Below are 15,149 nucleotides of genomic sequence, written 5' to 3' on the forward strand. Positions count from 1 at the left end.
TTCCTTCGGAGGTCACCGAATATATTTCCCTGGAGGGGGTGGCATACCAACAGCGTTTCCCCTCCACTGGTTTTCTCTCCGGCAGCCCAGCAATTATTCAGCGTCGAGGCTCTGGGTGGCAACGCAATGAGGGGATTTATGCAGATGGCATGCATGGGATGGTTTGTTAAATCACGTCTCGGCGCGCGTAAATTTGAGCTTGTTGATCCGCGAAGATGATCTATCTGTCCCCGGCCCGGCATGCGGTGGCGGGACCAAGCCATAACTCTCAGGTCTGTTTAAAGAGCCCTCCTGCCGCCGCCACCCCCACGCGCACTCTCTCCCTCCCAGATCAACACATCAGTGGGCATCACACGCCTCCTACAGCTCGACGGGGATTGAATAACCTGAGCCCTCTAATGTGTAAAGGAAGCTCATTCTGTCAACAACCTGCCACCGGGGCGGCCAAGTGTTTTGTTATCTCTGGCTCTATGGAGTACAGTCGGATGGACTTGAAGAGAATCATGTCGTTTTATATGTAATGGAGGAAGAGGAAAACGACATGGTTTAAAGTGGTAATCCGTAAGATTATTTGGTTAAAGATCCAATATTTGCCTACTTTTATTTAATATTTGATATATTTACTTTTTTTTTTTTTTTTGCCTACATTTTTTTTATTAAACAGCCATTCTATGTGTGTGCATGTGCTCCTCTATACGCTGGCTCCCCCGTGCCTGCCATTCATTAAGTCAGAGTAGCAACTCGGGTATAGTAGTAATGTCAACAGTAGGTTCTCTTCCATCTGTGAAGGTCGACCTGAGTCCCGACTCATTTAATATTTGTGTGTAGGGGATTATGAACCATTAGTCTGTTTGGTTATGAGTTCCCGTGAACTGAGCCTGTTTGTGTGGCTCGCTGCACTGAGGATCTCTTCTTCTACTTTTTTTTTTCTTTCTTTTTTTTTTTCGGGCAGGCAAGCCATGACATGCTCACTTTTATTGCACACACACAGATATGATAGTAAGATATGATGGTAGGCAGCACGGCGATGGCTGCGTAGTATAAAAACATGACCAAAAAAAACCCCCCCAAAACCTTTAGGGCAAAGTACTTCGCAAAAAAAGGAAGCAAATGACTGAGCAAATTTCCCCCCCAAAAAACAGAAACATGCACTGCACGAGAGAGAACGTCCACCCTCCAGGCCAAAAGACGCACCCATTTGTTTACAGATCCATAATTTTACAGAATGTAATGCTTTACCTTGTACACGTAGAGTATGTTTGATCACACCATGTTTAAACAGTCAGCGGATGGCACTTCCCTTCCCCTCTCTGGATAAAGAGAAAAACACTCTGTTGTTCCCCCTGCCAGCCTGACTCTCTCTTTATCTTCCCCCTTCCCTCCCTCCCTCCCTCCCTCCCGCAGCCAAAGACAAATCAGAGAAGATATTTGCCCTGTCGTTCGTGAAGCTGATGAGGTACGACGGCACGACACTAAGGGATGGCGAGCACGATCTCATCGTATACAAGGTAATACATCCCATAATCCGGCTCCATAGGGCTCAAAAGCGCGGGCCGGCCGCCTGTCTGCGGCGCTCAGGCCACACGCGGTGTGACGTGACCGCCATGGAGATGAGTCTTATTATCAGACCGTAATAGGAGCTCCGGGCCCGTCTATGGACAATTGTGTGTGTGTGTGTGTGTGTGTGTGTGTGTGTGTGTGTGTGTGTGTGTGTGTGTGTGTGTGTGTGTGTGTGTGTGTGTGTGTGTGTGTGTGTGTGTGTGTGTGTGTGTGTGTGTGTGTGTGTGTGTGTGTGTGTGTGTGCCTGTCTCAACCTCCATGCCAAAATCAAATTATTTTCCAATTACACCACTTTGGATAATGATACCTTAACATTACGGCTCCCTTTCCTGTTAATTAGAAAAGTTAATATTGGAGAAAGTCCCCTCATTTGGTTTTATTTTAACATTATTTGCATTGAAGTTGTCCGTCGAGACAATTGCTCGGGCGGTTGTCTCGTAAGAGCTACAAGGATAAAACAAATGTTGGGACGGAGGAGGATCCGCAAGGCAAGTCGAACGATGAAATGCAAGTTCAAAACACCATTCTGACACCCCCCCCCCCCCCCCCCCCCCGTAATAATCTGTCGCAATTTCACAACACAGTGCTTTTGGTTTTAATTGTTAATCCATCATCCTAAGCAGAGGCTCCTGCAGAGGGAGTCATTTCAGTGGCTGACTTTGACTTAACCATTCATTCCTGGCGCGTGTCGGCTGACTCGCAGGCGGAGGCCAAGAAGCTGGAGGACTCTTCCCTGTACCTGAACCTGCCGGCCACCAAGCTGGAGCTGGAGGAGAAGGGCTACCCCTCCACGGGGAAAAGCACCCAGAACCTGGGCAACTGCACCATCAGCAAGGACTCCTTCCAGATCTCCACCCTGGTCTGCTCCACCAAGCTCACGCAGAACGGTGAGTCAGCCGCTAAGCTCACTACTCCTTGCTTGCATTTTTTTTTTTTTTTTTTTTTTTTTTGTACTTTTCCCGCTTTCCTCCTTACCTCTGGCATTTATTTTCCCAGGCAGGCAGTAGGGGGTTGAAGGTTTTCTGAACTCTGGATGGATGTGCCATTGTAGCTTTTTTCCAAGTAGACCTCGGCTGTTAAGCCGGGGCTGGATATCATATTCTGGTGCCGGCAGACTCTGTCTCGCGGTTCCTAACACCTAGCTGTGGTGTTTGACATTCACCCCCGCTTTGCCCTTTGTGCACCTTTGCTTTTTTCGGGGGGTTCCCCTCTGTTGTTAACGCTCCGTCAGCAGCTTCCAGGCCGGTGCTGCCAGGGGGCAGATGGCTCTGCTGTATTTACCGCCGTCAATCTAGCAGACCGTTTTTTATTGCCCGGGAGGCTGAGGAGAGCCATGCTTATTAAGCCAAGGAAATCCCCTTCTCTGGCTCACCGCTCACAGATTAAGGACTTTCTTCCCGGCATTTATGCCTGTTTTTTTCGTAAACCAATCCGGTGATAGCTTGAGTGTTTGGATATTGCGTGTGTTTACAGTGTTGGATAGACCGCTCCCTCTCTAAAACCCGTGACCAACCCTCCCCCCCCGTAGCTATCTCATTGTGGAACATAAGGCAATGCACAGGGTGACGGCCAGGACAAAGCTGGTCTGTGGGAGCCACGTCTCCAGGGTCTGGGCGAGGGCTTACCAGAAAGATGCTGCTCCCTGCGCTCCCGCAGTGCTGCGGCGCTCGCATGTTCCGCGCGTTCCCTCCTCCGGGGGTGCGGCGTTCCGCCTCCTCTAGTTTGGGTGCGCAGGACTGAGCGGGCGCTTTGTCACGGATGCTCAGCGAAATGAGATGACTTTTCCTCACTTCTGTCAGCACTCAGGAGCTCAGAGGCTGATCGGGGGTTGAATCGGAAGGGGGGTGGGGGTCGCAGGGACGTGAGGAAATGTGGAGAGACACAATAGATAGGACAGGGGACAGATTCATTGCAGCCTGACAACGAGTCGAAATGAAATTAATTGTTTTGCTCGCCCAAAGCTGCATCCCATGCCGGCGACGAGCGCCGCCTTCCTCGATGCGTTTCAATGTTTTTAAATAGTCCTCGAGAGACCACAAGTTGGAAGAAATGCTTGCAGTGCGGCGTCAAAGCGAATCAATATGTGTCGAGCTGCGGCCCATTGGATTCTGGTCACATAGGCGATGCAGCGCCAGAGCGCTCCCCGAGCGTCCTCCTCCTCCACGAGTACCACTGCAAAGGCAAAGGTGCCATTTTGTGGCTGAAATACGATGAGTGAGACACAAAACATTCTATTAAACTTTCCAAAAGTTAGCCCACATTTCTGCACGCGCCCTCGTGCCAGCCCCCAGGAAAAGGAAGGAAGTGAAAAACGTTGAACAATGGTTTGTTTTTGTCACTACTTCAACGTATTGGATATGAAAACGGAGTGACAGCTCTATGCTCGGCTTTGTAACGATTCCTACCTGGCCTTCTTTTTTTCCTGCAGCCGTCATACTAATAGGGGCTCTATGCGGCTCTGTGGTAAACAGGTAATTTAATGCTTGCAATCTAATGAAGACCCGTGTGGGGGGCTATGTGCGTGCAGGACACCGGTGGATTTTTAATGTTGTTCGTGTTCCCACCACTGATCCCACTAACACGCACAGCCAGAAATCAAAGCCTCCAGGGGCCAGGTCCGACGTCGAACCGCCCCTTTTTCTTCACGGTGGAGGAAGGCCTTCTGCACAAGTGGCGACCGTCGCGGCCAAATGTTGAAGCCAATGCAGGGGTTTGGGTGTTTCTCCCTGTGTTCATGAGGGTTTCCTCCACGTCAGCACGTCAGGTTACACACACCCACAGATCCCACACACTCCTTGCCCAAGGGATTGGGTCTATGTCCGGAGTTGGTCAGCGGTGCTGTGCTGTGGCTGCCCACTGCTCCTAAGACAATTAGGAAGGGTTAAATGCAGAAGACAAAGTTCCTCGCAAGGATCAATAAAGTAATTCTCCTTCTACTTCTTACAACTGCTGTTTGGCTTGTGGCTGCTGGGTATTGGCTTCAGGAAACATCCGACTGAACGGGAGGTCAATGGGAAAAGAGTCAATACATTTTTCCCACAAGAGGTCCCGATACCCAAGTTTACTTCTTCGAATCCAAGTTTACTTTTTAGAATCTAAGTTTACTTCTTAGAATGGGTGCCTGCGTTGGCTCTTTGAAAATGGTTCATCAAATCCATAAAGAAGATGTTAATGCTCAGGCCAGTCATTAAGAGGGGTGGGTGATTAAAAAATAAAAAATAAATTAAAAAAAAAATAAAAAAGGCACCTGAACCCCCAGCTCCGATTCCAGGCATTTTGGCGCGCTGGGCAATCTGTCGACAAGGCCACTCTCTTACACCACGCGGGGCGTAAGAGAGTGTGAGAGTGAGTGAGTGGGGAAGTTTTCCCATTAGGCACGGTGTTTCGTTACATAAGGAAACGGAGCGGCATGGCGGCGCGCACATCTCAGGCGCCCGCAATGGTGTGCATCGGGGCGCCTGTGATCTGCGCTCCCCTGTGCGCAACATCGCGGGCGGGCGGATGATAGGTTCCCCATGACTATGCAAATCTTGCTCTGACAATCCGCTAATTCAATGCCCATTCACGCTTAAAAAAAACCTGCGCCTGATAAAAAGGGCACCATGGGCGAAGATGCTCGGGCACCCGCGCCCATCCCTGCACGTGCCTGTTAAGGCTCAAGGAAGGTTATATTTGGGGGCATAGCGTATTTGACCTGATCGACAGGTCTCTCGTTTGCGTTCAAGCGAACCGGCCCCGTCCTTCCTTCCTCCGACCATCTGCCGTTTTCAGTCGCCCCGCCTCGATACACTCAAGACTCACATCGCCCACATCCAGAACATTCTTGCACCGTTTCCTGAGATGGTGGCGAGTGTAAACCCAAACCTGAGAAGCCCGAAGGGGGACGTCACAGATCCCTACGTCCATTTTACTTTTTCTACTGGTGTAATCTCAGATTTACCTCCGGTGTTTTTGTGCTCTCCTGCGGGGCATCGGGGCCAATGTGGTCGAGGTAGAGGAAGCAGAAACACTGTCCGGTGGACTGGCCCAACTAGATTACTCTCCCAGCTAGCCAATGGCCATTAATATCTTTCAGGCAGCGGCCTGGGCCACCTGAAAGGTCCACATATAAATTACATCAATAAAACTCCCTGCATTCAAAAAAAATAACGAGGTGCGGCACTTCTTATCTACCTTATCACTTCTTTACTGTGTGCTCTGCCCAGCGGTGTGTGTCCCCGCGGGGACTTCCTGCCCTACAGAGTGGACCCACTGCTGACATTTCCCCGGCGCTATGCGACGGACAAATGCGTCGTCGGATATCAGATTGTCTCCTCACTACACACCTTCTTTGATAAAAACTGGAGAAGCTTATGTGTGTCTTTGGCAAAAGTGTGCGCTTAAATGCATATGTGCTTGAGTGAGTGTGTACCGGTGCGTGCGTGCGTGCGTGCGTGCGTGCGTGCGTGCGTGTGTCTCTCTCTCCGTGCGTCTCTGAGGATATCTCATCCCACGCTGAAGCTCAGGGATAGGTTGAGTTCTTTTAATAAAGAGAGGCAGAGCCAATTCGTCTCTGACAGTGCTGGAGTCTGTCTGCTTTATTAAAAACCTGGAGGCTTTTCTTCCTCAGACTTGTACCCCAATTTTTTTTTACCCACTAACGCACTTGCGCACATTCTCTTTCTCCCTCACGAGGGCGGAAACTCACTTTCCAACTCGGCCCGTACCCACAAACGCCTCCCGTTGTCCTCCGAACAGACCCTTGTACTGTATCTTCCAAAACCTTCTCCCCATTCAATTTATTTTCATTGACGCTTAGATCAGTGTCAAGGGCAAGTTTTCGACCCGAGTGAACCAAAAAAGGTGAACCAATTAGTCTAAGTTAATGTGATTTAAATGACTTATTATCTCGTCTGACCGCATTAACCTTAACCACTGGCCAAAAGCTGTTTTACTTAATTTGAAACTCGAGTTCTTACTACAGCTCCACTGAATAAAGCTGATAGTGACAGGCTGTGATTGGGGCACTAGGGCACCCATCATAAGGCCCACCCGCTGTGCGTCTGCTGTCTGGCCTGGCACACGCGGAAGCGGCGCTCTCTTAGCCGTGCTTCCGAGTCGCCTTCTTGGGTCTGCCGCTCGGAGTCACCCGCCATCGGGTCGACATCTTCGGCTGCCTCCCTAGTCACCCCCGTACAGCCGAAACGCCTACGAGCATCTTGGAGGAGGGCGAAGACAGGAATAGACTTTACCGTCCTCGGGCCTAGTCTCGAGGCCACGGTCCCCCGCCTCTCTTGATCTCCCTCAGCATCCGTGCCAGGTGGACCAGGAAGATTTGGCTGTGCACCAGGAGTGGTGGGACTTCCACGCAGCCCAATGGGAATCTGAGGAGGAGGAGGAGGAGGAGGACGAGGAGGAAGGAGAAGAGCTGGGTGAGGAGGCACAATCAACCCGTCCCAGAGGCTGCTGCGCCTCCTGGAACGAGTTGTGGCGAAGCTGGGGATCTTGTGGGCAGACCCCAACTCGCTGCTGCCTCCATGCTGTCCAGGGGGTATTCTCCAGAGGCTGGGGAATCCAGCCTCCTTGCCTGCGTCCCCTTGAAGACAAGTTTGAGCGGTAGCAGAAAGAGTCGGTGGCGTTGAGGATGTTCATACTCCGCAGAACCTCGGCTCATCGCGGGAGCAGTCAGGATCCAGACGGCCCCAAAGAACGTCGCAGTTCCAGAGCGGACTGGCCCCGGCCCAGGAGATGTCCCAGCCTCCCCTCCGCTGACGGGATGAGGGACTGGATGAGGGGCTCTCCGCCGTCCTGAGCAGCACCAGGCTTTGGCGGTGAGGGGCAGGGATGCGCGGAGGACCTGAGTCGCTACAGAGAGGGCATTTGTGCTCAGGGCTCGACATTAACGCTTGCCTGCTTGCCCAGGGCAAGTAGACTGTGTGTTCGGGCAAGTGGAATGACTCATGCAGTTGTCCGATCGGGTAAGTGAAAAATAAATGTGATCTGTAATGTAACACGTTGCTTTTCCAAATGTGATCTCTGCTTTATCTGAAAATAAACAGCGTAGTTTATCGCTGTTGCAGAGCTTTTCCAGCTGAGCTGCGTGCACAATGGGGGTGGGGGTCAACTGAGCCACAGCTCCCTCGGGCTGCGCCTTGAACCAGAGCTTGTGCGTTCTAATAATAAATTTTTTTTTTAAAGTGTGCTCCGATTCAATAAAATATGATCTATATATTTTCCAATATGTCCACTTGACCGGCAGCTTGTGATGAGTGCCGGTCTGCACCGGTGCACGCTCCATAAGAGCAGTTAGCGTTATAGATATGATTTGGATTGTGATATCAAAGATGAAACAATAATGTTAAACGGAACATGATGCTGTGATATGATGCAGACCTGCCAACCTGCGCGCATTTTGTGTACCAACCATGCAATTCTTTGTCAAAATACGCAGGTACGAAATGCCAGCTGAAACTACGCTAAAATAAAAAATATATATATATATTTTTTTGTAATTTAATTATGGAAACAATCAATGAATACATAACAAGACCATACATTTATTCACTCTTAAAGCTACGTCCCTCAGATTGGACCAGATGCTACGACCTTGTGCTTCTGCTTCCGTGACCCCTCCCTCACCTCTCACTCATTCAACATCCACTGATACGCAGCACGGCGGTGCTTAAATACTTTATTATCCACCGAGGCGTAACGCTGCATTTGCTGGGGTAAAATGGGAAGCGGGGGAGTAATAACCAAGCACAAATATGCGACACCGATGTTAACATGTAAAACACGAGATGCGCCGATCGATCAGTCGGGTTTTAGCTCGATCGGCCCCGATCATTGTCAGATATATCAGATTTTCTGCGGTCAAATTTAACGCGCCCGATACACTGCTCATGTATTGGGACTTTCAGTGAACCAGAGTGATAAGAGTCGGCTATTTATTTTTGTTATTAAATTTTTTGTTGCAATGATTGCATTTTATTTTGGTTGGCAGGTGGGTAGTATACATGTAATAGAAAGGTATATTTGCACTTAAAAGTGAAACAGACTTTCATCTCATGTTCTATTATTGTTCCATAGTGAATAAAGAACAGAATAAACAATAAGAAGAATAATACACTGTCAAATAACACTATCAAAATCAGCAATCTCAATATTGTCGTAACTGAAAATTGCAATTGTAGTCCGTACGTGCAGCTGTCCAATCACGTGACTATCACGACTGACTCCAACAAGGAGGTTAGCGATGGTCACTGCAACTCGCACGCTGTCCCTGCACAAGCTTGCCAGGGCACGACGGGTTGTGGTCCTGCTGTGCCTGATGGCGGCTGCCTCATCTGCAGTCCCACTGGGTCTGTTCAGGATAATACCCCTGCAAAGCCGGTTTAAAAAACAGCTGGTGCGTCCATCCAGGGACCTCACCCGGGTACTAACATTACACAGGAGTGTTGGCGGAGGTTTTCGCTCACCCCAGGCAACCTTATGAATGGGGTGCGGCTGGGTCCGTTGACACTGCGTGTGGTGATATATACTGACGCCTCCCTGTACGCCTTGGATAGCTGTTTGCATGGGCTGGATGGTCAGCGGGCGCAGGGGGGCCCACAAGACCCGGCACATCAATGTTTTGTAGTTGGAGGCAGTCCAGTTGGTCCTGTTTCACTTGGCACTGCAGGTGAGGGGACATCACATCCGGATACGTTCCGCGACGTGATTGAAAACAATCGTCAGGGTAGCATCCGGCATGCATCAGGTGGTATCAAGGATTTCGCTATGGGCCCATTCCCACCTCTTCTCCTGTCAGCATCTAACATTCAGGGCAGGCAAAAACTGGGAGCGAACTTATTATCGAGGGGACGGCCGCAAGCGTCAGATTGGCGCATTAATCCACTGGTCGTGGACATGATGTGGCGTCAATTCGGCCGAGCAGAGGTAGATCTGTTCGCTTCACGAGATACGGTTCATTGTCCTCTATTGTACTCCATTCGGAATCACGACCCCCCATTAGGCCACGATGTCCTGACTCACTGCTGGCCCCTGCCACTGTTGCAGCGGGTGTTGGACAAGGTGAGGGAGGGCAGGGTGGAACTGGTTCTGGTGGTCCCTTGGTGATCGACACAGACTTGGTTTGCGGACCTGAGGTCCCTCATCGCCGGTACGCCGTGGGGGCTCCCTTTTCAGTCGGACCTCTTGATTCAGGCAGCGGGGGAAACCTTCCATCCCGCCCCCCCACCAGTGGAAACTGGTCGCCTGGCCCCTGAGCGGTTTATGCGGTTCAGGTTTATGCAAGGCAGCCGCTGGTTAAGCCCGTGTGTGTGGTTGCTGACTCCAAAATGAAAGCTGGTTTTGGTGTTGAATGCCTTAACGAGACCTCTTTCCTGATTACATGTTTTGTCGTTAAAGTCAACACTTCTACTGGCACTTGTCTCGGCAAAACATCTGAGAAATCTGGCAGCGCTGTCTGTCCACCAGTCCTGCTTGCTGTTCTCCATGGGCATAGGTTCCATTGAAACCCAGTCAGGCTTTTCAGCCCATGAACATAAAAGCAGGATTGAAATCAACCACAATTGATCTCTCTTTTTTTCCTCCCGTTGGGTCAGAGGAGGACGAGAGGCTGCATACTCTGTGCCCGCTCCGGGCGCTATTGGTCTAAGTGTAGCGCGCATGCGCCGTATGCCAGTCTGGCCAGATTTTTGTCTGTTTTGGATCTTGGACAATTGGGAAACCCCTGTCCAAAGATAGCCTCGCTCACTGGATAGTGGAAGCGATCTCATTGGCCTACTCCTCCGTGGGGCAGGAACCCCCAGAGGGTCTCAAAGTGCATTGTCCTAGGGATTGTGGCTACCTCCTGGGTGTTGTTACGAGGGTTGTTTGATTCGAGGAAGTGTGCTGTACTGCTTCCTGGGCTACCCCGCATATGTTCGCCAGATTCTACAGTCGCGACATGAAGGCATCAGCACTGGCATAGGCTGTTTTGACAGCTGCCAGGTGTTAGCCCGGTATAGAGTTACGCTATGTGGGTGAGCGTGGTTACGGTCAGGTGATACAAGCTCAGCTGTAGGCGGAATCCCCACCCACGAGCATTGTGGTGGGTCTGGTGGGGTGGAAATATCATTGACCTCCACACCCTATGGATGGGTTCTTATACGCTGGGATTGGGGTTTGAGGTCACATCTGCCAGTTGGTCCGTAGAACCCAGACCCTGGGTTCTATGTCTTGGCTTTTGGAGGCTTGCATAGTTCACATCGGTTCTGACCTCGGGGTCAGTGAGGGTTTGGGGCATACAACATTGCATAGTAAGAACTCAAGTTCGAAAATAAGTATAGTGTTTGGGTTGTGCTACAATCCTGGTTTTACGAATAAACAAATTTAATTGACTTCCAATGGAGGAAACTGTGGTTGAGCCACCCGCTATCGCTCAGAGTATGGGGTTTCAATGGCAATGAAAAATTTAACTCTATGACTAATATGTGCAAAATCGCTTTTTTTGAATGTCTATACACTCAATGTTTATGCTCTCTATTTGTGCCGAGATGCGCACCCCAACATAATGGCTTTCATAAAGTAGCTCATTAATCACATGTAAACTACATAGTGGTCTATTTTATGTAAATTACATTTGAATGGTTTTGAGTCCATAGGACAAAACTATTTAAGCATATTAAGCATAGTATTTGGTTTTACGCTGGTGAATAGATCAAACTCTATTTATTTTACGCACTCTCTAACATAGCTAATTTAATTTTAGCCTCTGGGGTTTCCATAGAGTAAATACGTATTTTGCAATTTTCTTTTGCTATATAGGCCTTAGGCCGAAGGCCCTGCGATCAAACTTGGGTGTATTTTAAAGCAGTGCATCCATGGAGTTGCTCTTTTATTAAATGTACTTTTCTCGTTTTCCCCCTGCTTTTACAGTCTGCCAATACTCTCAATACCACGTTTTCTTTTGTGGAAAAGAATATCTCAAAGCTAGGCAGAGGTATTTTTGTTCTAAGTCAGGATATGACCGTCAATATAATAAATACATTTCATTCCTTCGATGAAGGATTGTTTAGGAACCGGCATGCATATCAAGGTTTTGGCATCGGCGGCCAAATTTAAAATTTGCAAACAATCCCTTATCCCTACCTCCGGCCCCCAATCTGTGCCCAAACGTAATGCCGGTTTATTTGCACCATCAGTCACTACAATGTGTTTAACCTTCTCTTCCATCTGCTCCGTTTAGATCCATTCCAACGTAATATCTTTGCTTGTAAGCAAAGCTAAAAAAAACAACAAAAAAAAAAATTCATGTCACTTTGAAGACTGTCTGGTTCACACATGCGTGACACTGTGGCCCTGATCTCCACATCAGAGACGAAACGCTGCCTTTAATTAAGCTGGATTTATGCAGGCGGTCGCCCGGCACTGGGAGCTCATGTGAAGTGGCTGCTGCCCCTTTTCCCCCGTGTGCTCGCTTCTCGCCGAGGGGAAGTGGGAAGCGGCGGGAATCTGGAGCCGGGACACGACTCGGCCTGTCGAGGCTGCTTCAGCGTGCCGTCCTTGACCTTGGCTCAGACTGAGAATCCGAGCGCTCGCACCTCATAAACCGCTTGAAAACTGCGTGATGGTGTGAAAGGAATATTGCTGCAGTAAACACGACCGACGCAACTACAATGATGCAGTTTTAGCAGACATCACTGAGATGTCGCCAAACAAAAGTGTTATCCGCCGGATTGCTTTTTAACGGCGTCTGACTGCGAGGCTGCTTACAGCAGTCACAGCTTCAAAAAGCCACTTAAAAGTCCTTCAATGTAGTATTATGTACCGCCTTTATATTCTTTGCCAAATTAGAATGAACAGAAACATGCCATTGTTTGTGAGAGAAATTAAACCACCATTCAAGTGGCAGGATATTGCACCGCAGTCGTGCTTTAGCAATGTAATTTATGCCTTCAGAATTCATCACTTTTACCCTCCATCTGCTGGCTTTATGTCTTTTTTATTTATTTAAATTTTTTTTTTTATCCAAGTCCTGCTGCTAAGCTTTAAGACTCTAGTTGCAAAGCAAATGCCATTTGTCACATCTAACTCACTCTGTTATTTTCCTCTCAGTGCCAGGTAAGCCCCCATCTCCCTTCTCTGATTTTTGAAATTGACTGTTGTGGGCGCCCCCCACATTCCGGCCCCGGTGACGTCCTCCACGCTCGGTCCCCGACAGTTTATCCCTCATTTAATTTCCCTTGTCATTTCCGCAAGTCCCGTCTCATGCATTATCGGAATTTAAATCGCACGGCGGGCGGACGGGCAACCGGGGCTTCACGGCTGGCCCCGCGACGGGTTCCATCGCCTTGTGGTGATGTGGCGTCCATCACCTCGTTGCCATGCTTGGTTTGTCCGGCCGGAAGGATGGAGGGATGGAGTAAGAAGGGAGAGGGTGGGACGGATGGGGAGCCACAGGTTCGGGCTCAGGCAAAGCATTAGACTCCCAAAAGGGATGCCGAGAGAGAGACGGGCGGGGCTCTTTTTTTTTTTTAAACCCCAATTTCCTGAGTGAAGCTTTTTTTTTTTTTTCCCCTCCTCCCCCCACCGTCTAAGTCCACCCTTTGCCTTTGTCTTCCCCGGCGGGTCCCCGCAATCCGGAATATAATGGGCCTCATCGCGGTGACAGGTGCACGGTCTGATTGAACCGTTTTCCCGCGAACGCAGCAGAGTTGTTTGCTTTCCCGGATGAGTTATTTGGTTTTCGATCAAAGTGGGTGTGCGCTCGCAAACACGCAGGAAGTGGCTCCCGCCGGCGCCGCCGGGGTGCGGTAACCGCCAAACCTTATATTAACACAAAAAAAAAAAGTTTCCGTAGTTCTTTTCCCACGCTTATAGGTTACCGATGACAATCGCGTGAGCAAATCTTGTTCAGCGTTATTAACGACGACGCACGAGCGACCCGACAATGTGCACTGGAGCCCCAGCGTCAACAGCGCGTTGGCTGTTCTGCGAGCGCCTTCCTAATCCGCCGCCGAGGGAGGGAGGAGCGAGGAACCGCGGTCGCATGCCCACCGAGGGCAATTCTCTTCCGCGTTTTAGGGTCTTTTGCAGGCGGCCCTTTCAATCCGCATGCCTTCCTGCGGCGTTGATGGGGCAGATCAACAGCCCGACGACAGTTTGCGTTCGTCAGCCGGTCGCACCCTGGGCGCGCGCCGAAATTGAGGGACGTGTTTTTATTTGTTTGCTTGTTTGTTTTTCTCTTCTCATTTCCTTTCCAAGAACGAGCGTTTTCGGGGAAGTTTTGTGAAGCGTGCCCGCTGACTTTCCCCCGTGATTCGTCTGATTGGTGTTTCTCTGATCCGGTAGCCGGTGCCTTAACAAATTGAGTCGAGTGAATTTTTTAAGCCCCCCCACCCCTCAATGTGATAAACTGTCAAAGGTGCTTGGAATGAGTGCTCCCATGAGCGCGATTAATCGTATCATGACTCATCCTCTTATACATAAATTCATTTTTCCATGATTAGATTAGGGGGATCTTGTCGAATTGGGGGGGAAAAAAAAAACCGCGGGGTGGGTGTTAAATAAATAAATATATATATATATATACTTTTCTCTACTGTAGATAACTCTGACTGCAAGTTTGTAATCTAATTTGTGTGTAAAAATGGATTAAACAAAAAATTAAAAGTCCAGTGCAACTTCCCTCTGTGTGCCATTATCTCTCTCTCTCTCTCTCTCTCCCCTTGTCCTTCATCATTGCTTCTTTGTGGTGCTGGAGGTCAACTGACCGGCCTTGTCTTGTCTTGTTTGCTCTGTTTCCAGTGGACCTTCTGGGCCTGCTCAAGTGGCGCTCCAACACCAGCCTCCTGCAGCAGAACCTGCGGCAGCTGATGAAGGTGGAGGGCGGAGAGGTTGTCAAGGTCAGCCCATAATTTACGACACCGGCACTGGGGTAACAGGCGGGAAGGACGATCGTTTCTCTTTTTAAAAATAAAAAAAAGTCACGGGGCCGCCGTGGTGAGTGTGTGGCGCTCCACCGTGGCGGAGGATATTTCCTTTTTATCCTGTGTATCTGAAACGGCCTTGTGTGCAAAAATGGCACAAAGCGAAACAAGTGAATGTCAACAGCCGCTGACATAAGCAATCCAATCAACAACACTTTGCGCCGTTCCTGAGAGCTTTCTGCAACATTTTCCCTATCGCAACGAGACTATTTGACTCACTCCTGGTGAGATCAGATTGTAATGGAACAGCATTGGCAGCGGCTGTATGAGGAGTTCAAAACCAACGTACAGTAGGAATTCAGGACCTCGAAGTATGATACAAATACATGGGCCGGGTACATAGGAAAGTTTTTTTTTTTTTGGTTTGTTTTTTTTGTTAAAAGGTTTAAGTTCGACTTACCTGAAGCCTTGTCAGGTTGGATGGGGGCCCCAATAACGGTGTCAGCCGCAGCGGGGGCGTGTTTGTGGGGCTCCAGGTGTGTGTTCCCCATCACCTGGCACCGCTGATCCACGCTGCACCGCCATGAGCTCTTCCCGCCCTGTCCTATTATCTGAGCGCTTTAGCCGTTATCTGTAGTTCACAGACAATCACATCGGTTCTAATGGTTGATAGATATTGATCCTATCTGCAGCTCC

At 49.5% G+C, this 15,149-nt stretch overlaps 1 protein-coding gene across 2 annotated transcripts in view; it reads left to right on the forward strand.

Annotated features, from left to right (window-relative positions):
• Window positions 1–15,149, forward strand: part of dock1 (dedicator of cytokinesis 1) — a 191,977-nt gene that overhangs the window by 49,870 nt on the left and 126,958 nt on the right. For both annotated transcript variants that reach the window (XM_080021824.1, XM_080021825.1), the window contains exons 17-19: window positions 1,405–1,508; window positions 2,264–2,447; window positions 14,332–14,429. In XM_080021824.1, the coding sequence (XP_079877950.1) occupies window positions 1,405–1,508; window positions 2,264–2,447; window positions 14,332–14,429 (386 nt within the window). The remainder of the gene's footprint in view (window positions 1–1,404; window positions 1,509–2,263; window positions 2,448–14,331; window positions 14,430–15,149) is intronic.

Source organism: Zeus faber, assembly GCF_960531495.2.
Source record: "Zeus faber genome assembly, chromosome: 20".
Lineage (NCBI taxonomy): Eukaryota > Metazoa > Chordata > Actinopteri > Zeiformes > Zeidae > Zeus > Zeus faber.